This window comes from Sceloporus occidentalis, unplaced genomic scaffold, assembly GCF_023333645.1.
Source record: "Sceloporus occidentalis isolate IW3139 unplaced genomic scaffold, rSceOcc1.0.p SCAF_410, whole genome shotgun sequence".
Classification (NCBI taxonomy): Eukaryota; Metazoa; Chordata; class Lepidosauria; order Squamata; family Phrynosomatidae; genus Sceloporus; species Sceloporus occidentalis.
This window is the reverse complement of record NW_028317390.1, coordinates 159,624-182,781: the sequence shown is the minus strand read 5'-3', so window position 1 is coordinate 182,781 and position 23,158 is coordinate 159,624. Positions and strand designations below refer to the sequence as shown.

The 23,158-nt window shown below is 46.6% G+C and overlaps 1 protein-coding gene across 1 annotated transcript; it reads left to right on the top strand.

Moving 5' to 3' along the window:
* The first annotated feature begins 1,841 nt into the window (after positions 1-1,841).
* On the top strand, positions 1,842-21,991 carry LOC149272851 (inositol 1,4,5-triphosphate receptor associated 1-like). The gene is made up of 24 exons (XM_089506665.1): positions 1,842-1,921; positions 5,305-5,381; positions 6,235-6,408; positions 7,097-7,174; positions 7,277-7,326; positions 7,653-8,192; positions 9,805-9,883; positions 11,745-11,862; positions 12,338-12,368; positions 12,523-12,663; positions 12,769-12,900; positions 12,991-13,132; positions 13,470-13,519; positions 13,985-14,092; positions 14,211-14,275; positions 15,529-15,648; positions 15,883-16,011; positions 16,166-16,402; positions 19,283-19,344; positions 19,753-19,924; positions 20,531-20,670; positions 20,797-21,078; positions 21,489-21,567; positions 21,802-21,991. Exons 1-24 carry the CDS (start codon positions 1,842-1,844, stop codon positions 21,989-21,991), a joined length of 3,276 nt encoding a protein of 1,091 aa, XP_089362791.1.
* The last annotated feature ends 1,167 nt before the right edge of the window (positions 21,992-23,158 follow it).

Below are 23,158 nucleotides of genomic sequence, written 5' to 3'. Positions count from 1 at the left end.
GCGGGCGGTCGCCGGCTCGTCACACACCCTCCGTCTTATTCCTCCTCGGCAGCGGGCGGTCGCCGGCTCTTCACACACCCTCCGTCTTATTCCTCCTCGGCAGCGGGCGGTCGCCGGCTCTTCACACACCCTCCGTCTTATTCCTCCTCGGCAGCGGGAGGTCGCCGGCTCTTCACACACCCTCCGTCTTATTCCTCCTCGGCAGCGGGAGGTCACCGGCTCTTCACACACCCTCCGTCTTATTCCTCCTCGGCAGCGGGAGGTCGCCGGCTCTTCACACACCCTCCGTCTTATTCCTCCTCGGCAGCGGGAGGTCACCGGCTCTTCACACACCCTCCGTCTTATTCCTCCTCGGCAGCGGGAGGTCGCCGGCTCTTCGCACACCCTCCGTCTTATTCCTCCTCGCCAGCGGGCGGTCGGCGGCTCCAGCAGGGAAGATGAATTAGCAGATTCCATGATTTGCAAGTCAAATAAAGCGCTTATTGGGCTGGATTTGGGTTTTTTTGTGACCTCGTTACAGAGGAACAGCTGTTAACAAAAACCTATGGAAATAGTTTTCCCATTTATGGCAGAAGCTCATTTCCTGGAGGCCGTCCGCAGAGCCGAACTGAGGGCCTTTTATCCTCCCCATCACTAGCTGCCTACAGACCGCGGGGGCCACAAGGGATCAGTTATTATCCTACTAAATCCGCGCGGTCCATGAGCAGGCGTGGGAACGGCGGCCGGCATCTGACGGCTGCCCTGATGGGGGGGGGGCGGCGTTTATAGCCCGGGACGTAAATATAAATTATTAATTGAATCCCCCAAACCATTGGCCAGAAACCTGAAATCATGAAATTACTAAATGGGGTGGCAGATAAGTGGAACAGCCTCCCAGCAGAAATGGTAGAGTCTGATTAAGGTTTGAGTCTCGGAATTTTGATGGGAAAAAAAAATTAGTCTCAGGAATTTGGGGGGTTTGTTTTCTGCTAATTCTTCATGCAATTCATTCTCGGACTGGAGGTTTAACTGGGTTTTTGGATCCCATATAAATAGATCCCTCGACAGATCCCATGATGCCGTCTGGCGCCTAATAATTGTGACGATAAGAAATCCCTTTTCTATTTATCTCCTGGTACCTGAGAGAAAAAATATTTAGATCCAATCCAGCCTGAAATATCACCAAAAGGTTGGGGGCTGAAAAGTTTGAGGATGTCTGGGGGGAGGCGTGTCTTAGAAAAACAAAATGGCTCCGCACGCGCGGTCGCGGCACAGCAATAAACACATCTGAGACACTTAGTTCTTTGTGTGGAGGAAGGCAGCACAAAAAGTATTCAGTGAATGTATTTTTTTACAAGTAGCTATTACACCTTTTTACACAAATTTTGCCAAAATGGTCTCTTGATCTGGAGCCTGAACTCTAAAAGAGTAAATATATTCAGAATTCACGTTCCGCACGGATTAGAGCGTCGCTGTGTGGGGGTAATTACTGCTTATTATTACTGCTTATTACTGTTATAAACGATCAAAATCATCACAGAACCAAAATGACGGAAAACGTTAATATTATCATGAAACGTCCCAGGACGGGGTTTTTACTGTAAAATGTGAATCCCATTTCTGATTAAATAACTGTTTCCAATTTTAGTAGCTCCGCATATTAAAAATGCCGGAGAGAGACCACCGTGTCTCACGCTGTTATTGTCTCGCGGTCCCGTCCTTGGAAGGTAGTGATCCCGAGCTCTTGTATCTCTTGGCAGTGAGTAGCAGATGAAAATCTTTAAATTGCCCTCGCTTGGGGTTAACCTGAGGGTGCGCGGTCAGCCAGGGACTCCTCCGCCTCACGCCTGCCTCCTCGCACGATGCCCACCCTACCCGCAGACCAGGAGGACTCAGCCGAGGCTCGGCACACGCTGAGGGTGAGTATCCGCTCCTCCCTGCCGTAACTTTGGGGATTTGTTTGGGGAAATAACTTATTCCATGGGGATTTATTCCGAGGAGGTCCCAGTAACCCCCCCTTTTATTTCATTATATAATTCTGTTTTGTATAGAGCCGGGTAGCGCAGATTTAACGAAAAGTCTCTGCAAATCTGAATGTATTTGCTGTCCGGGTTGTGGCCATTTTCAGTGATCATGTGACGTGTGCGCAGCAGCTCAGCCCCTGTACTACACTGTGTGCTCGCTTTATGGCAGATAAGTGAAAGTCACGTTAAATATTTTCCCTGATAACCTGAAATCGGTTTTACGGGGCTCAGAAGGTCTTATGGATTCTGAGAATTTATTTGGAGGGCTCTTTACACGCAGCTCAGATTTCACATCCGTATCGCTTGGAAAATCTAGGAGAATGGAGGTTTTTGTAGCTAAATAAAATTAAATCGCCCCCCCCCCCACAGCCCGTTTCCACAGACTAAGACCCAAATTCCTCAAGCATTTACCCTTTCAAAGACTTGCATTGTTTTCATTGTCCTCAAGGGGTTAAAAGCCTTTAAATGAGGGGAACAAGGAAACTTTTACATTTTGGCACATTTTACAGAATAAATAAATAAAATAAATGCGCTGTGACGTCTTTTTATGTCACAAACAGAAATAACCGTTACAAAATGTAACATTTCAAAAGTTGGAGAATTGTTGCTTTTTAAAATTATTTTCAGCAGAAAAACATTGGGTATTTTGTGGGTTTTGTCCACTAATCATTATCATCAAAGAACTGAAATGTTTTCTTCCAGTAACTTTTTGGGCATAAAATTCACATATTATTAATAAATACATAAAAATACATTCTTAAAACCGTCAGCTATGAAACATTTTGAAAGATGGTAGATGTGTTGTAGATACTTTAATGAATTGCATTTAAAGGAATCTTCAGGATTCTATATAATAATAATAATGATAATAATAATAATGATAATAATAATAATGATGATAATAATAATACTAATAATATTAATAATGATAGTAATGATAATGTTAATAATGATAATAATAATGCTAATAATAATGATGATAATAATGCTAATAATAATGCTAATAATATTAATAATAATAATAATAATGATAGTAGTAATAATAATAATAGGGGTTGAAAGAGCCCAGTGTTTTTTGCTGCTTTTCGGGGTCCAGCGTAATTTTTTTTACCGCGTACGGATGGAGTTTTTACGTAATCGGTAAAAACAAAAAGAAAAAAATTTATTTTTCGCAATATTTTTTTTGTAACCAGATAAAAGAATTCCTGTTTTGGCTCGATTCCCCAGTGGAACTGTACATTATCTCCGTAGCAGGTCACACGACATCCGCTCCCTTCAGATGATAGGAAGAGACCCCCGGGGGGGACGGGGCCGTCACGTATCCCATCGCAGAGGAACTAATAATCCCTTTCCTGAATTAACATGTAAACAGTGCACTTTGGGTTGAGGTTATGAGATTTGTGCGTGGAGCTGACAGCTCCTGATATGTGAAAGCTGGTGCTTCTTCTAAGGTGCACAATACAGCACTGACACCATTCAGACTGTTCCTTTACTGAGAGGGTGGTAGATACGTGGAATAGTCTCCCAGCAGAGGTGGTAGAGGCTAATACAGTGAGGGAATTTAGGCACGCATGGGATAGGAAATGTCACTTTATGCCCTATGCCAGGCCGGCCCCCCGGGACTTGGCAAGCTCGGCCCGTAACGCCGGCTATCACATTTGGTTAGCTTGGGTCCTCTGAAAATATATTAACCCACGGAGCACCAGACAGCTTTAACGAGAAGTAATATCTAATATGATTTAATAACCCTATCACGACAGTAAATGTCCTGTTCCCCCACTCCTTAGACCCATGAGCTTACCATCTGCGCTGCTTTGTATCACTCACTTTTGCCCAAATGCTACCCTCGTTTGGTTAACATTCTTATTTCTTGGGCTTCTGTGAACCACAACTCCCACATTGCTGAGCCAGCCGCTGCCCCGGGCTGCAAATCCCTTTATAAAGTAAAACGTGGTTCTATCAACAGATAGTCCGTGCTTAATATGAAACCTGACAAGGGGTTAAATATTTTAACCCTCTAAGTGCAGTGTCCCCCTTAAATGGTTAATACGTGGGGTAAATGTTCCACATTTAGTATCTTTCTCTGAACCCAAATCTCCCACACGCCAAGGTCATATAGCCAGGCGTGTTCATAAATAACATGTATGTTAAGCATGGCTTCTCTTGAATATGGTTAACCCTTTAAGTCACTGAGGGAATGCAATGCGTTGCTCTGCGGCACTCGCTTTTCCAACATCCAAAGGGTTAATGTTTTTTTTTTCCTCCCCGCTCCTCTCTTGCTTGCTCATTGACTATGGATCCCCCATACATCAGCCATACGGCGTCTGCATGAACCAAATATCCAGAGCGGATCTATTACGAGATGCAGGGAGCAGGGATCCGCTGCAGCTTCCCCCGCGCCATCCAATCATTAATCCACCCCGTTAATAATGCAGAGAAATGTACAGTCACTCCGGGGCTGCGCAATCACTTATCATGTATTTTAGGATCCGGCTGCAGCGGGGAGGACGTGCGTGACACCTGCCATCATCCTCCCGGAACGTCAGCAGTCCCTCAATAACACCCCCCGAGAAAAACTGCCTTGACAAGAGACGGTAAGAGCGGCAACGGCTTCTCTGGCAGGGAGAACGGGGGGCTCGGCAATCATTTGGGGGGAGAGACAGGAACCTCAGCTTATAAGCCAACCTCTATATACTGCAACAGGGACATAAAAACCTACTTCTCCCGCCTCGCTTCCCGGCACAAGTCGGGGGTTTTAGTGCACGAGGGGTAAAATGGAAAATTCTCTCTGAAATGGGTGCAGATGATGCAAAAAATATCAAATTTTAATACCGAAGCAACTGCCCTCCCGTGTACCTGGGGGCGCTTACAGAGGATGCCTCCTGTGGGGCAGAATAGATGGTGATAGAGAACTGTGGGGTGCCCCCGATTAACCCCCTGGGGCAATCTCACTGATGATTTTTGTTACTGTCATTAGTATCAATGAAAACATACAAAATGGGGAGAAATCTCAGTTTTATATGAAACACGGAACGAGCAGTCCGTTGGCTTCCGCTGCTCCCCTGTCGGAGCTGACATTCGTGGTAACTGCTAGTCTATGATGTAATAACCCTGCGCTCTCAGCCACTCCCCCGCGGAGCCGTGCAAAGCAAAGGCGTTTCGACTTCATTCAGCTACAAGGGCAATTGAAAAACCCTTGGGATCAGTTTGGAAAACTGGGGGGGGGGGACATGTGACCAGATGCCCAAAAAGGGTCAAATATCCAAATAATTAACGAAATGTTTTTCACCCTCCCGTCCAGGCCGCACAGCCCCTCTCTGAGAGTCCATCGTCACTCACGCTCCTCTCTCTCTTCGGCCGGCTCCTTGATATCTGTCGGTAAGATGTCGTTAATGCATATAATAATAATAATAATAATAAAATAATATGGTTACATTATAAAGAAAATGTTTATTTTTATAACACTTTTTTTTTATGTTTTATTGATGTTTCCTAAAAGTTTTATTTAACTCTGGAATATTTCGTACAAACCAAAAATTTCTCAGAACACCAAGTTTCCAACCCCCCGAGCCTCGCAGGTGGCACCGAGCTGGGGGGAGTGGGATAGTTTTACCCCGGATCCCAGGAACTCACTGAAAATCCGCACGCGTTGCCAGGACATCCGACGCATTCCGAGAACGTCTGTACAGCATGAAACCCTCCGTGTGAGGATGGACGCCACTTAACCGCGATTACCCAAATCCTTCCCGCTCTCCAAAACAGCGCCGCGTTTAAAGGGAGAAATATCCAGCGCTTTAATACCCAATAAAAACTGTGAGCCGGAGATTCTAAAGAGGACTCCGCAGCTGGGTAGGGAAACGCGGGACGCGCGTCGGCCGGCAAGAAGATTAGCGCTGTCCAACCCATGTCTTCTTCAGGGGTTTAAGGCCATTCTTGGTTTGCTGCGTTTCCGAGGAACTGTTCTAGCAAATAGTATCAAGGGGGTTCCGCGTTAATAAAGTCAGAGATTTACAGCCAAAGTTTTTGAAGGCTTGTGAGGGTCCATTGCAGAAACCAGGTGGCCCAGGTGGTCTTCATGGGTCAGCCCTGCCAAACGCTGTAGACACCATGGATGTGCATTTGACATGCGCTGTAACGTAGGAACCAGGGACACCCTACACCTCAGCCCACGGACCCAACCAGCGGTATTATTCATGGTTCTGACGTCCATTTGGTGTCGTTTCTCCTGCAGCCACTAACGGGCAGGTGATTGACCTCGTAAACGACAACTTACCTGACGTCAGGATCTCCGAGGAGGACAAACAGAAGAACCTCGAACTATTGGAAGAAGCAAAGAAAGTGAGTGAGCGTTTTCTGACCCGGAGAGGTAGAAGATCCAGATGCAGCCTCACAGACTCCCCGACAGGTACCCCCCACCACTGTTTATATATCCCCTGGTGCCCCCATACCTCCCCCCCATTGTTTATATATCCCCAGGTGCCCCCATACCTCCCCCACTGTTTATATATCCCCTGGTGCCCCCGGTTCTCCCCCCATTGTTTATATATCCCCAGGTGCCACCGTACCTTCCCCCACTGTTTATATATCCCCAGGTGCCCCCGTACCTCCCCCCACTGTTTATATATCCCCTGGTGCCCCCATACCTCCCCCCACTGTTTATATATCCGCAGGTGCCACCGTACCTTCCCCCACTGTTTATATATCCTCAGGTGCCCCCGTACCCCCCCACTGTTTATATACCCAATAGGTAGCACTCACACAAAATAATAAATACTGCTTATGCCATTGCACACCCTCACCTGTAACTTGCAAGATTTAGTGTCTCATATCCTCACCCGTAACTCGCAAAATCTAAAGTCGCAAGCCCTTGCTTGTTTTGCACATGTTAGCATGCTAGGACCTGCAACGGGAATCTGGTTAGTTGAGGTGCGTTGCATGTGTCATATACCCACCAGCGCATGTGCCAGCAGGGCATGTGGGGGGGTTTCGAGAGGAGAAGAGGGGATGGAGCCATCATATCCACCCGTGTGTCCTCACATCTTCTGCGTCCCGACCTCCTGAGATCTCACGTCTTCTCCTTGTCTCCCTATCAGGGGTGTCTCCGGCGCTGAGCCCCAAGCTTTCCCCGGTGCCATCACCGAGTAACTCATTCTCCTTCCCGCCGCCGCCAGGTAATCCTCATCCTTCCTACTTCACGAGTGATACCGCTGACTCCAGCGCTACGATACAGCTACCAAAAATCAATGTCCTGAAAATGATACTTTTTATCACAGGTTCTGACCCGTATCCCCCTGCACTCCTCGGGGCGGCAGCCATATTGCAGGTAAATGTCTGAAATTCCCTTAATATACAACAAGAATCGGAAAGTTACGAAACTAACAGCCTCGTGATTCTAATAAAGCTGCGTCGGGGACGCTTTGCGTTAAACCAACACTTTGTTTTAATTACATTATTCCCGGTTGGCTGTCCGTCCTATCGGCTCAAGGGCAGAATAAGGGGAAATCAGATTTTTTTGTGCCGATATTAAAAAAGATGTACATTTTTAATATTACATTTGTAAGTTTTGGAGTAACGGTATTTGTGCGCCGTCAGAGGTGTTAACCCTAACCCTGCCGTGGCACAATATGATATCCCTCTTTCTGTTCGTAGAACATCACAAAGGGACTGGCGGACAGAAAGCAGAATGATCAGAGGAAGATATCTCAGGGAAGACTGACCCCTCGCTCCCCAGTCTTTGTAACCTCCAAAGAGACGCTTTCTGAGCATAAGGAGAACTTTGACCCCTTAAAGAACATGGCCGGCGCGTACAAAGCCGGAGGGGCGGAAAAAGGCCAAACATCTCTCAGTACGAGTCCCGACAATGAAATTGGGAAATCGCTTCTGAAGAAACAGCGGGAAAGTGACTTGGTCCAGGGGGGCGCAGCGCAGACCCCGACTTTGGGATCCCAGCAGGACTCGCCTGCCTCCAGAGTTCTGCCCCAAGCGCCCGGGAACCGACCCCCTTTATTGAGAGCCCTGTCCTGGGACAGTTTGGGCCCCGGGAACAAAGACAAAGCAGGTTTAGATTCGCCAGAAAAGGACCTTCTCAATTCACAAGACAAATGCAGCGGTAAAACGGCGAAGTTTGCAGACCTGAAGGACTTCCACATCCAGCCGGTTCGCCTGCAGAAGCTCACCAAGCTGAGAGAGGTAACGCTTTAAACATTTACCCCGACCCCTTCAAACATTTACCCCGCCAAGAACCCCGATTCTCTACTGACTGAGGTAACGCTTTAAACATTTACCCCGACCCCTTCAAACATTTACCCCGCCAAGAACCCCCATTCTGTACTGACTGAGGTAACGCTTTAAACATTTACCCCGACCCCTTCAAACATTTACCCCGCCAAGAACCCCCATTCTGTACTGACTGAGGTAACGCTTTAAACATTTACCCCGACCCCTTCAAACATTTACCCCGCCAAGAACCGCGATTCTGTACTGACTGAGGTAACGCTTTAAACATTTACCCCGACCCCTTCAAACATTTACCCCGCCAAGAACCCCCATTCTGTACTGACTGAGGTAACGCTTTAAACATTTACCCCGACCCCTTCAAACATTTACCCCGCCAAAAACCCCCATTCTGTACTGACTGAGGTAACGCTTTAAACATTTACCCCGACCCCTTCAAACATTTACCCCACCAAGAACCCCGATTCTGTACTGACTGAGGTAACGCTTTAAACATTTACCCCGACCCCGCCAAGAACCCCGATTCTGCACTGACTGTGTGGAGCGTCCCGCCTGCTGCCCCCACAAGGTGGCGCCAAATCTCCCTGTAACCAATCCGCATCTAATTTACCCCAGAAAGACTCCCGCGTTTCTATGACACCTAAACTTCTATGCTTTGGAAAAAACAAAAGGAATTTCCTGATTATTTTAATGAATTTCTAGTGTTTCCCTAATCCGTTACTTTCTTACTATTTCCTCAGTCTGTTTCAGTTAAACCCAAATACGCTATTTGTGAGTTACGGAGCCCGCGGGACGGACACGCGATTTACTGAGCCCTGGGCGTCCGAGTATCACGCGTGACCTGTAAACAGGAACACGCTGATTAATTGGCGTGTCAGATAGAGGGCTGCTCGGGAATCTCTCCGCCGCAACATTTTTTCCCAGAGGTTTTCCTTCCTGAATTGATAGCAACACCCTGGTGCCATTACTCAACAACGGCGTCCAAAGGCACATAAATCTCTCCGCTGACGGGTGTGAAAATATCGCCCCGCGTGCGGTACGGGACCGCCACACACTATACAAGTTATAGTGTTATATAGGAACCCCATTGTGCAGCGCTGCGGAATATGGTGGCGCTATATAAAACAATAAATAATAACTCCCGAGCAGTAACATATCTCACAGAAATGTTCTCATTCCGGGGCTCTAGTGATGATATTCCGCCCCAAATCTCGGCTTTCTGTTAATATAACAGAATATAGAATATCGCTAAACTTCCGCTGTGAAATGTTTGCCAGAAAGTGTCAGTTTTTAGAGGAGGGGGGGACTGTTACTTTTCCCAAATCCTGCGTGTTTTTGTTTTGTGCGTGAAATAAAGCCACGTGATGATGTCAAATAAATGCATGTGTCAGAAACCCTGGGAGCGGCCGGTGTAACTTCCTGTTTGAAAGAAAACTATTGAAAGGAGCCCAGAACGGGCTGGCGTTTCTGTTTGTGTCGGTTTTGGGGATAATATTATAATTCGGTTGTATTCCTTTTGCCTGCGTGCGTTCCAGCCCGGTAACCGTGACCGTGTTTTCTGCCCCAGGAACACAAGTTGATGCGGAGTCATAACCTCACCGGGCAGAAACTCCCCGATCTGAGCGAGGCCGCCGAACAGGAAAGAGGTGCAGTCCGAGACCCCCGGGGTTTCCACCAACAAAAGGGCAGAGAGCGGGGCGCCTTGCGTCACGCAGTAGTAGGGAAGGGCGGATTGTTTATGCGTTATCTTCTAAGTAAGGTGAAAAAATGAGATAAACGGGAAGTGTCTTCCTCCCGTAATGCCATGTATGGAGCGTATTCACTAAAGTATGTGGGCCTCTCCCACGTTAGTGCATAGATTAGGCTGCCACGTGCAGGAGACGTCAAAGATTCCCCAACACGACGTTCCCACATGTGTCCCGATGGAGCGACAGGAGACGGGAGGTGCAGTGAGTGGTGGCCAGCAGAGGGCAGTATGGAGATCCTCTCTCACCTCTCCATGCGAGACTCAGGGTGCCGGGAGATGACATCACAACCTGCGCCTTAAGGGAAGGCTGGGAGAGGAGCCGAGCTGAAAGATATGGAGGGACGCTCTTACGGTTCCATCACAGCTCCTCTGACCCTGCTCCGCCTGCCGAAACAAAAATACCCCCAAAACATGCATTTCGCAATATTGCTAGATCCCCCGCTCTCTCGTTATTAATGAGCGTCTTATTATCCCCCCCTCCGAGCTGTGTGGCTCTATCAGTAAAAGCATGGCCTGCCTGCCACTGATAAAACAGCACCGAGCGGCAGAGCGTCTTATTCACATCCTGCTGCGGTCCGTCTAAATTTATTGTCACAAACGGAAAGATTAAAACGCGGCAGGGACTTCATTACTCCCAGATCCCGAGCCGCGCGGAGCAGATCCATGGACGCGTCAGGTGCTTCATTCCTTTATTCAGAGGCATTTTATAATAATTCGAATATACAATAATTATATAGAATATATTCTGATAATACAATCGTTTTACAGGCGCAATTTTATATTGGATTTAAAACTTGCAGTAAAACTAATTATTTAATAATAATAATAAATAATAATAATAATAAATATATAACGGGATATTAGGAATCCAGTACTGGATACTTCTGTTACCAATTTATGTTGTTTTATTGCACTCTAATTGAGCTTTTGCCCCTCTGCCATTTTTGCTAATACCCCGGCAGTCCCTTTTCCTGCCCAATGCATTTATCCCCGATGAGGGTCGTCTATTGACTACCCGATCCAAACGTTAATAATTTTAAATGACCCTTTTTGGGTAGAAATCCCCCCCCAAAAAATAGGGAGAATTCATCTATTGCTGTTCTGGAAGACGATACAATGAGTTACATTCCAAGCAATGAGACGGCGGGACGGATTATGATAAGTGACGTGAATAATTCTAAATAAAGTTAACGCAGGAAATAAAAAGTAATGAATAAAGCATTGTTACCGAGGATTTATGGTATAATGTTGAGCGAGGGTCTTCGCCGCCATTAATAAGCCGGTTAATGGGGGGGGGATTATATAAAAGGGCTCGTTGCACAAACTCATCTTCTCAGAGAGGAAGGAAATTGATTTTATCTTTTGATTTGTAAGCAGTTTTTACAAATTACATACATTTTTTTGGGCAAAACTTTATGTCCCCTACAGAGTTGAAGTCAGGAGCCGAGGGGGGGATGGGGTGGGAAGTGACATTTCCACATGTGAAATAGCTACTCATTAACCCATTAAAGGGTTCCCCAAACACTGTACATTGTAGGTTAGGGTAGCCGTTGTTGGTGGAATCTCAAATGTTGCTAATTTTGTTTAATTTGATTCCAGTTTAATATTTAATAGCGATATTTTTAATTAGCTTATATATATATAGCTGATTAGAGAAGATCTAGGGCCGGTTGGCCTCGTCATGGGAGGTCCGGTCAGCTTATGGTAGGAGAAGGTCCTCTCCGCACCCATATGGAACCCGCCATTACCGTGTGTTGCAGGTTCTTCTCCTGCCCAATCTGCGGATGAAGACGAGGGAAAGGGAGACTCGGACGTGATGCCAAATATCCCGGACATCTTATTACGCAAACTGCGGGTCCACAAGTGTCTTCCCAACAGGTATGGTGTGATGCCTCCAGACAGACAGACCTTATATTGAACCTTCCGGAGAATGGCTTCCAACGGTTCCTTTCACAAAATATAAGTATAGACTTCAGTCCGGTGGCCGTGGACTTGTTTATAGTCTCCAGATCCCAGATTTGTACTGATTTCCCACGGGATCATAGCTTTCTAGCATGTGATGGGCTCCTTAGTGCCGAGGGGCCACTCGATCTCACTGTTGGGAATAGCCCAGGGCTCCAAGACTCTTGACACATAGAAGACCCCATCATAGTTATTCGTAGCCTCTGTTTATTCAACAACATTTGGTTTTAGGGTCTCAAATTTAATCCAATCTTGCAGAAATCACCTATAATTGGGCAAAATTTGTGATAAATATTCTTTTCGGGGAAAATAATTGTGGTTTGACGACTTTAGTTATAAATGGAGTTACAGTTTTCTACCGAAGACAGTAATGACTTCTCCTTCATTCTAGCGCTCCGCCGCTGACCGAGAAAGAAGTAGAGGTGAGTAATATATATATATAAAAAAAACATCACAGGAGTGTTTTCTGCTGCAGTAGCAATAAAGTCTCCAACAAATCAGTGTCTTCTCCATCTTTGACATGACTACCGGCGTGTCACACCAGCTATAATATTCCGTACGCCGTCTCTTCCGCAGAACGTGTTTGTTCAGCTGGCGCTGGCGTTTCGGAATGACAGTTATACCCTGGAAGCTCGGCTGAGTCAAGCCGAGAGAGAGAGAAATCTCACCGAGGAAAATAACGAGAAGGAGCTGGAGAATTTTAAGGCTGCGGTGATGGTAAGAGTGAGCGGAAGCCATTCTGATAATGTTTTTGGCGGCTGAGGGTCATGAGAGCTACTGGTCCCTCTTCTGAAGGCCTGACGCCTCTTTGTGTTTCCGCAGTCTTCGGCCTCCATATGGCAGAGCAGCGAACACCGAGAGACTTTCCAGAAGCTCCTAGAGGACATCGCTGTCCTTCATCGCTTAACCACCAGACTCTCGAGCCGGGCAGAAATGGTGGGCGCCGTTCGGCAGGTGAGAACGCGCTGCGTGCCGGGGGAATCTGCCCCAGTGCCACCCGCCTGCTGCTGAATATTACAACACAATTTTATTCCACCCCCCCAGGAGAAACGAATGTCGAGGGCCACAGAAGTGATGATGCAGTACGTGGAGAACCTGAAGAGGACGTACGAGAAGGACCACGCAGAGCTGATGGAGTATAAGAAGCTGGCCAATCAGAATTCCAGCCGGAATTACGGTGGATCCGGTAGATTCTGTCCCTCCATTATTAAAGCGTAATGTCTTGTGGGCTGTGTTTATTGAAATGACCAAGAAATGAGGCAAAAAGTGACAAAAATAAGAAAAAACTGGGCAATTCTCCATATTTTTTATGAAACAGCCGCCTTCGTGGACCCAGGTCGCGGTGCAAAGGTTAAAGTATTCGTGGAAGGGGATTCTGATTTATTCACAGAACGTCTGGCAGTAAAACGGGGAGAGGCTTTAGTGTTTTGTGCTCCATGAGTATATTGGGTTTTTTTCTCACCGATATTATATATTAATTAGTGTTTTTAATTCTCAATTTGTCGAATGTGACTTTATTGTAGATGATGGCGTACCGAGGTCCTCACGCTCCATGTCTCTAACCATCGGCAAGGTATCAGAGCATTTACCGGCGTATCCGCGCACCGTACTGTTACTTTAATACATCCCGTATAGGGTTAACGGTAAAGGTATCGGCGTCACTTTTCCCAAATCCATCATGTCGCTGCTCTATACACTAAATAAATCGACATAATGATTGATGATGTGATGATTAAAACGATTAACACTTCCTGTTCCTAGGATCTGCATTATTATTCCTCCCCATGAAGTTATCTCTCCCCTGTTGTTAAATTGTTAATTGGTTATGGCAGCCTGTGTAAGGGGGTGGGGCTTTATGACATTAATATTTATGTTTTGCCAACTTTTGCCCTTTGACTCAACTTTCTTATACTTTAACAAATACCCCCCTATAAAAAATAAGTACATTTTATTAATATTAATAATAATAATTATAATAATAATAAATGTGCCAAAAAATGATTTTATGTCTTAAAAATTGACGTTCCTTCTCTTGCAGAACATGCCGCGCCGGCGAGTCAGCGTGGCCGTTGTTCCGAAATTTAATTTATTAAACATTCCCGGCCAGTCTCCCACCTCGTCCCCCATCCCTGCCCTGCCGTCCTTAGTGAGTAGTCTCCTTCCGCTTTGTATAAGCGACCTTCCTATCTCTTCTGTGGGTTTCTAGACCCCAAAAACGTATCTTTAAGGACCCCCGACTTAATCCCGTGTCTCTCTGTGTTCAGGCCGATTCGCCGGCTGCTAGAAGCGGTTTACAGAACTCACTGGGATTATCGCCGCTTTTAGAGAAGTAAGTATCGTTATTAATATAACGGCAGCTGGGGGGGGAATGTTGTTACATTGTGACGGGAACCGCTGATCTTCATATACAGTATATAAATAAAATATATAAAATGTATAACGGACTTAAACCACATTTTATTCACAATATTTCTAGCCGGATATTAGTTTTTATTGTATTTTCTATACCAAGGATATTATTATATAAATCTATAAAATGAATGTTTTTTTAGTTATTTTTAGTTTTGCCCAAATCAGCGCTGTCTGATTGGTTATCTTTTGCGATGTGAAAGACTCCCTTTTGCGCGGCGGAGATAAGACGAGCGTTTAAAATAGAGAACCCACCCAAGTCCCCGATCTTTCCGTTCTGGAAATAAACGGACCTCCCAGACGTGACTCCGACTCCCAGAGATTCCATTATCTTCCCAGGAAATCGTTTCTGCTCTCAAGAAACAAACTCGCTGACATCACACAATGAATGGAACATGAAGGGGGGGGCGAGAAACGGCAGATGCTGTAAATCTTGGGAAAATACCTTTGGGTGATTGGCGGGGGGGGGGATTTTCATTCACCGTTTGCCCAGAATCTGTTCATGGATTGTAAATGTTACCCGCCGTGCCAGCAACATGCGCAAGGCAAGTGCTCTCTACGCCCTTTATTTAAAGAAGCCTTAAGTGTGACCTTGAAGAGACGTTCACGCACTTTCCTTGAATTGTTCGCGACGATATTCGATATTTTTGTGTTTATCAAGCAAATCCAAACAGGATAAAAGCCCTTTTAGTTCTGAGCTGCGCATGGTCACTTTCACACCCAGGTTTCCGCCTGCCGCGTGCCCTTTAAATCAGTGAGAAGCGCAGGCGAGGATCCACACCCTATTTTATTTGGACGCCTATCATGGAAACCATGAAATTACAGCCCAAAAACTGTCTTTTAGTGCTTAAAAAAAAACGTTAAAAAATAACCACCCTCAGGTTTGTGTGTGTGTGTCTGTGTGTGTCTGTGTGTGTGTAATCCTTTATCTGATTAAATCCCGATATTCCGGCCCTCGTTCCTCGCTGATCCCCGGACGCCGCCCTCGCTGTTCGGATAAATAGACATTTTGGGGTTGAAAGCATCATTTTTAGTTTCACGTTCGTTAGAATAGATTATTTTCCACAGATAATAATTTCTGCCGCGTTACTTTATAGGACATTCACTTTCCTAAGGATGTACAGACTTTATCAGTATTAATATCCCAACCGCTTTCGTTTTACGTTCAAACAGCGGAAAACCAAACGTGGACTCGGAATGTGAGATGGCGGCCGGATCGATGCCCCCCGGCGCCCAGGATGAGATTAACCCCGAGATAAAAGCCAAGATAGAAGAGGACGCATATAATAAAGGGTACGGATCTTCTCTCTGTATCAACATCATTATTATCCCACACCAGAATATTTTATTACCACGGCCGACACAGGATAACGCAAAAGGGGGAACCATCACAGGGGCAAAAACCCACCCAAAACACCAGATCCCAACAATACTTTGAGCCAAAACACCTAAAAATTCCCCAAACAAAACAATTTACCCGGCTGCCTAACAGCCGATGTTCTTATCGTATTCGTCTCGTCCCTCCAGGTATCAGGAAGGGTTAAAGAAAATCCAAGTAATACAAGAATTCAAAGAGGAAGATGAGGAGAAACCCAACGATGGTCCTGCGGGATATGAAGAGGAGGAAGAGGAAGGGTTAACCGAGTTAAGAACGAGGTGAGCGGTGAGAGTCGGGGGATGTTACGCTTCTCTTGCAGCCGTTGCCGGTGTAGAAAGCGCTTCGCGGACGCTTTGTGGCGTTTAGAAGACGTTATTGCGTTAGGGAAGCCGCGGGATGTAATTGTGATGTCTCTTTTCTCTGTTTTTCCAGTAAAATTGACGAGTGCATTGATTACGTGCACATGCTGTACCCCAAGTTACTGAACCATTGGAACGTCTTCTCGCTGGTGGCCGCCGGGGTCATCCTGTTGGCCGTGATGCTGAGCGTCTACAACTCGCTCACATCTTGTTCAGAAATCCCTGATGGAGCCGACAGCAAAGCCACCTGTTCAGCATCCCAAAAATACTCGTGGTGGACATCGGGGCTCCAACAAAAGCAGCGCAGACCGTAGGAAGAGAATAGAACGTTACCGGCGGGCCGTGCGGACACTTGCGGGGCAACGGGCCGGGGAGCGGGGCAACGGGCGGGGGAGCGGGGCAACGGGCCGGGGAGCGGGGGAGCGGGACAACGGGCCGGGGGAGCGGGACAACGGGCCGGGGGAGCGGGGCAACGGGCCCGGGGAGCGGGACACCGCGCGTGTTCTTGGTGGACGGCAAACGTCTGTCAGCGGTTATCCATTCTTTGTGTTTTATCAGTATTTGAACAGAAACTTTTTTAATGTAAACGCAGCAAAAATTTACCGGAAGAAAGCAATTTGATATCATTTGAATTCCGATAAGAAGAATAAGGAGTCGCTCCTGGGGCTTGGAGCGTCACCTGAAGAAATACATTCCGGATATTTTGGATTTCCTTGCCACTGAATTGTCAGAAGTCTGGCTTTTTATTCGTATCGGAGATTCCTTGGTGAATAGATGAATACCCAAACTATCTGCGTCCGGACGGGCCGGCTGGAGCTCCCAGCGCAAAGTGTGGGGCGCGCACCTGGCGGAGGGCAGCCAACGGGCAGAAACATGAAAGTCGGGCTTCTAATGAGCATCGGGTCCCACAATAAACCGTACGGGGGGGGGGGGGGGGTTTGTACGTCAGATAACTGCCCAGGGGCTTTGGCTTCTTGGGTCCCTCGGGTCAGATGCCCTCAGCTCTGGTTCTAGTATCTCCAGACGCTGCAGCTTTCTGCGTCCCCATCATTAGCTCAGGTACAAGTCTGACAACCAGACTCTGATTGGTCAACTTGAGCTGGCCTGAAGAGATCCTGGAAGTACCCCGCTGGGGGTGTTTGATGATCCCAATGGAACGCATGAATCACGTTGTGAGAAATAGATCCTGTACCTGCTTTTACGCTGTCCCCCAAAATACTCAGGATTTATCGCCTCCATTCACAACCTGCTTGGGTGTGAGCTTTGGGGGCAAAATACCGAAATAATCTTTTTTAGAGTCACCATGAATGGGTTAACAGGTCGCAGGAACAATGGCGGCAGAACATTCGATCCCCCCATCCAGCCCTGTAAAAGAGGGACCCCAGGTCTGACCCCTCCGGGTCTGGGCACTCAACAAAAAAACAACCTGCAATTCAAGGCGTGATCAGGCAAACGCACCCCGATTTATTATTAAACATTTCCCAACTCATAGTCTCTATGCAAATGTTTTATACGCCTCATTCATTCTTCCGGCTCGGGGGGGTTAATTACAGAAACCCATTTCCCCGGCACGCTAATTACTCGGTAATTACTCTCGTCTCCTGTCCTAATAATCGGAAAGACCTGTTCCTGAAGTGTGCGGTTATCTCGCGCTGCGGCGGCAGACAGGGGATGATGGCAGGATTAGGGATTTCCCTGGAAACCTGAGACATTTGGCAGGTATGACACGTATAATTGTCCATCGGACGGGTGCTGCTCCGGTTTCTGACGGTTACTGCTCTGGTGGCATCGCCGGCGTATTTATTGCCCGTTTCTGTTATCTGGCACAGGTTGTTTGGTCTTGCACAGCACTGAGTATTTTGAGACATGGGAATGAAAAGTCACTACTTTCTGTGTAGATTATTTAAGTTTTCTAGAAATTGTTTCGTTTTGCACTTCAGGTGCCTGCATCGTACTGTAAAATACCACATACTTGAGTTTGAAAATAAACGAGAACTTATTTCATGTCTGTTGCGTGTTTTTCTGTGTTTAACTTGTGAAGTTCCTGCCGCGTCATGTTCTAAAGTGTGTGAGAAGCAAAGGAGTCCCTGGCCACCTCTTCCGGGATCACCTAAAGCTCCGCCTGTCACATCTGAGCTCCTCGTGGGCGGGACCTTTCTCTGCTGCTCCCCATAAACTGAAATCCCCCTCCCATCACTATTTTTAATTATAAATTAAACGGGGTAAAAAAAAAACCAGTATTCTTGTAAATGCCCCCCTCAGTTACACAAGCAGCCATCAAATAGGGAACAAAGACACGTGATTACCTGTACAGCGGAGTGTCTACTCTTAGCCCCTGGGGCAATTAGACTTTGCGCATGTATATCCTTCTCACAAATCATTATTAACATGTAAACCAGGTCAGGGCTGACAGAGGGGACAATTACCCCCTTAGCTGCTCTAATCTGCACCTCCACCTACAGCCACAAGCGTCTCTAGAGTAAAGGAGACTTTAAGCTACATTTACACCACTGTTGGGTCCTTTTTGTACATTGTCTGCCACATGTGTTCTGCTGGTTTATTAGTGGACCACATGGTTGACCCCCTCCCCAGGGCAATTTTTTTCTGCCCTCCCCTGATGTGAACCAAGAAATAGTTATTGTTCCGATAACTGCACACAGAAGTACTCGCTGGTGTCCAGCGTCTGGTGACGCCCCGTGGGGTAGAAACCCGGGACCTGATGGTTACTCTGTGTCAGCTCTGTGAAGAAGATCTTGACTGTTTGCCAGCTGTTTGTAACTCGGACTCCTAAACTCCGTTATCTTACTTCCTCAGTTTGACGGCTCGTTGCTTGGATCAGCATTAGTTCAATTTTCCAGACTGCCCTCCACCAAAGGACCTCTTCTGGATCAGGGGCTGTAGGACGTCACAGGTTTCCACCCATTGTTTCCCAATAGCCAGGAGCCGAGGGCAGTTTATCAATCGAGACTCTGATTTCAGGATTTCATTGCTGAACTCAGCAGAGCCGGGGTATGAATGCGGAGCCCGCAGGTCCCTGGGTCTTCATAGGCGTCCGGCGGTCAGGACCTTGGAGTCCACATCCCACCAAGATGACTTCTCGGGCTGGATTTATCTCTTTGCTTTTATCCACTTTCCTCGGGATTTCTTTGGCACAAAGATCAGCTTTTGATATAAACGGTTTGTATTCCAGTTTCTTTGTAAATTATTCAGAGATCCTGGTGAACAAGCAGGGCAAATGCCCAAGTTCCAGAGGTAACCAGGTAGGGCAAATGTCCGAGTTCCAGAGGTAACCAGGTAGGGCAAATGCCCAGAGGGAGAGGTGATCAAGTAAGGAAAATGGGGTCCAGGAGCCAGGTGTAGAATAGAAGAGCTTCTCATAAAACTCTAATTTAGGTAATTTAATAAAATTATTTTGAACGTGCCGACCTGTGCAGATTTAGTGGCCCTCTTTATGGTTAAACATTTAACCTGAACATTCGCTTTTATTGTTAATAAATCTGCATGCTTTTTTGGCACTTTAGAATTTTTTTTTAAAATCAAGCAGTGGTTGAGGGCCATAGCTGGACAGCCACAAACATGTCTGCCAGCTGGACCTTCCAATGCAACCAGCGGTAAACGGGCTCTGGATGTCGCATGGCGTTGACACTTTCTCTGTTACAGACCTGGCGCCGTTAAAGTGCCGGATCGCCGGGGTGGTTGTGGCCGAGGCGAAGGATCATAAATACAGATTTAATTACACGACGGCGGAGATCGTGTGTCAGCAGCTCGGCTTACAACTGGCCAGCAAGGCTGAGGTGGAGAAGGCTCACAGCTACGGATTCGAGACGTGCAGGTAACCGCATCGGTTATTTCTCCGTCTACACCACGAGAATACAGAGAGACAGTCAATAATATCTGTATATTGTACGCTGTATATACATATTACTCTCCATCTCCTCCTAAACCATTGGCTTCTTGCCCCATCTGAGGGTATGAACATCTATTGGTCTACCCAATGATAATAGCTCCCCAACGACCAGTGACCCGTTGATGTAGCACCCCTTAGACTGCCGACCCATTGGTATAGCACCCCATAGACTGTTGACCCATTGGTATAGCACCCCATAGACTGCCGACCCATTGGTATAGCACCCCATAGACTGTTGACCCATTGGTATAGCACCCCATAGACTGCCGACCCATTGGTATAGCACCCCATAGACTGTTGACCCATTGGTATAGCACCCCATAGACTGTTGACCCGTTGGTATAGCACCCCATAGACTGTTGACCCATTGGTATAGCACCATATAGACTGTTGACCCGTTGGTATAGCACCCCATATACTATTGACCCATTGGTATAGCACCATATAGACTGTTGACATGTTTGTATATCGCCCCAATAACCTGAGCTTTTGGGTGCACAAGTAGCCCTGACCGTGACATGTTGCCTGCAGTTATGGATGGGTAAAGGACCAAACCGGTGTCATCTCACGGATTCAGCATAACGAGAAATGCGGCAAGAACAAAACCGGCGTCGTTACGTGGAGTGCGGAGCTGTCAATCAGTTTCCATGCCTACTGCTTCAATGCATCAGGTGAGTCAAAAGAGTCAGGAGGCAAAACGCACACAAATCATTCAATTGTGATGTTTTCACCAATATCGCCGGGGAGCTCTGTGTCAGTCACATGACGGATTTTTCTTGCCACTCAATCTATTCCAGATAAATGGATTAATTCTTGTAAACCAGAGTTTCCCACCACGGCAGTCCCCACAACAGAGCCGCAGTCCGCCACGGCCAGACGGGGCTCATCTAACGAGACGGCGAGGACAGAATCCCAAACCAATCCGACATTGTTACCCCCTCTGCGAACCACAACGAGAAAGAGTGACGCCGTGACGGCATTTACCAAATCATTAGAGATCGTGACCACCCGTCCAACGCCAACGCCCCCCACACCGGAAAGCCAAGGATTGGGCAAAAATGGAAACAATGCCTTTGGAGGTAAAAGAAAAAAAAGAATGATTTCTTCACTCTTTTTAACTTCTCCAACCTGGAGGGGTGTAAGATGAGAACAGACCCCAGAAACAAAAAGGGTAATATTCATAAAATAAAATTAAAAAAATCATAAAATATTCAGAAAATACAGAACAGCCTACAGCCATCGAGGCCGGTGGTCTGACACGCGTGTCTTATGGGAAGATTAAAGGGGGCACTCCGGTCATCACACGCACTCTAACGCCTGCCTGCTTCCCTGCCTCACTGTCCGTGGTGCCGGTGAAGCAAGCGATTAAATCACCCAAACTCCTCCGATCCCGGGAACCACGCGTGGGGAGAACCTTCTGGGTCCGGGGCGATAACGGCCGCGTATGAAGTAACTGTTTAAAGTAACAATTATTTTATCCCCGACGCAGGCTTACCCGCCGCCCTCCTGACACTGGCATTGCTGTTCTTCTTCTTGTCGGTTGTACTTGGCGTCTGCTACTTCAAGAAGTGAGTACTTTCTTCCCTTTATATACTAGCTGTATGTCTATCCCATGCATGTTTAATACCCTCACTGTATTACCCTCTACCACTTCTGCTGGGAGGCTGTTCCACTTATCTACTACCCTCTCAGTTAAGCAAAACTTCCTTTCATTCCAGCCTCTGATCCTCTAGCTTTAATTTTCTAGATATATATATCAGACCGATCTCTTTCCCATAACATGTCCACGTTTCGCACTCCAGGTACAAAACCCATTTGCTGTTCGACAAAAAGAAAGAGGAAGAGAAAGAAGCCGTAGAAACCAAAGTGTTCAAAGAGAACGGAAACAGCGAGAACCCAAAAGCAGACGGGCAAACCCCGAACGGGAAAGGAGCAGAGGAGGTCCAAGCGGCCACCACGACCACGAGAACCTGTATGGAGGCTGAGGTGTAGTGAGCGCTTCCCTCCGGCGGGAGACGGAGCCATAAAACGGACTTGGCGAGGACCCTCATCCACGAGAGCGATGGAAGCGGCCGTGCCGGCAAACAGTGGAACTGAAGCGCTGGTCAGCGACCAAACTGCTCCATCCTCCAGAAACCTGCCTCGTCCTCCATCGTATTGGAGGCTCCGGCTTTTTATTGCTTATGACAAAACATATTTGGTTACAACACAAGAAGAATGTCAGGAACTTTTACAATTCTATAAAAACTGGGCTAAAAAACCCTATCAATGAGGTTCGTCCTTAAATCCTAGGAATTCCAGGAAAAATCCTGTGGAATTTCTGGCACCCGAGAGACACAACGAGCTCCACAGAGACTGTCAATAAAAATGTATATTATTGTCTTAACGCCTATTACAATATCGCCACGGCTACGGCTTTAATGTAACAAACTCACTCCAGACGGGGGTGGATCCTTAAATCACGCGAGAACTCAAAAAATCCACGTGATCCAAATCGAAATCGGTTAAAAATGTAGTAATAATAATAATAAGTATTTTTATTAATGAGCAATGAGCTTTTGATTTGTCGGTCCAATAAAAAGGTATTATTCTATATTGCAATAGTTATATTTTCCCCCAATTTTTTATAATAAAAATAAACTTTGGTTAAACTGAAGTTGGGAGGATAATTCTTCCGGTTACACAAAAAAAAAACGGGGGGGGAAATGCTAACCACTGGTGAAATAGTGTAGGAATTTCTGTGAAAAAACCCATATTGCATGAATCTTTGTAGGTGTAATACCTCTCCCATCCAGGGGGGCGCTGTCCTGCGAAAGGCAAACTATCCCACCAGTAATGAAGACTTCGAGAGACATCGTTCCCAGACTTTTATCAAAGGACGTCCATAAGAGCAGACGAACCCCGCGGAGCCGGCGCTCTCGGGATCGTCCGTCACATATAATATATAAATGAGATTTCTGTATGATGTAACCAGGCAGAAAATGTTAAAAAAAAACTCAATAAAAGAACAAAAAAAAAAAAGAGAAACGGTTGTATAATAAAAAATACTGCTACGTGCCGATGACTGTATCTGATGTTATCATGTATCACATCGCGCTTTGTGTCTTACGGATAAAGCCGGAGGTTTATTGTTACTTATTTAATGCGGCCAGTGTTAGC

Coding starts and splice junctions, on each gene's coding strand:
- LOC149272851 (XM_089506665.1), top strand. CDS start 1,842: ATGCCCACCCTACCCGCAGACCAGGAGGACTCAGCCGAGGCTCGGCAC. Junction 15,649..15,882: donor GAGGACGCATATAATAAAGG/GTACGGATCTTC, acceptor TCGTCCCTCCAG/GTATCAGGAAGGGTTAAAGA. Junction 16,403..19,282: donor CAACAAAAGCAGCGCAGACC/GTAGGAAGAGAA, acceptor TTTGTATTCCAG/TTTCTTTGTAAATTATTCAG.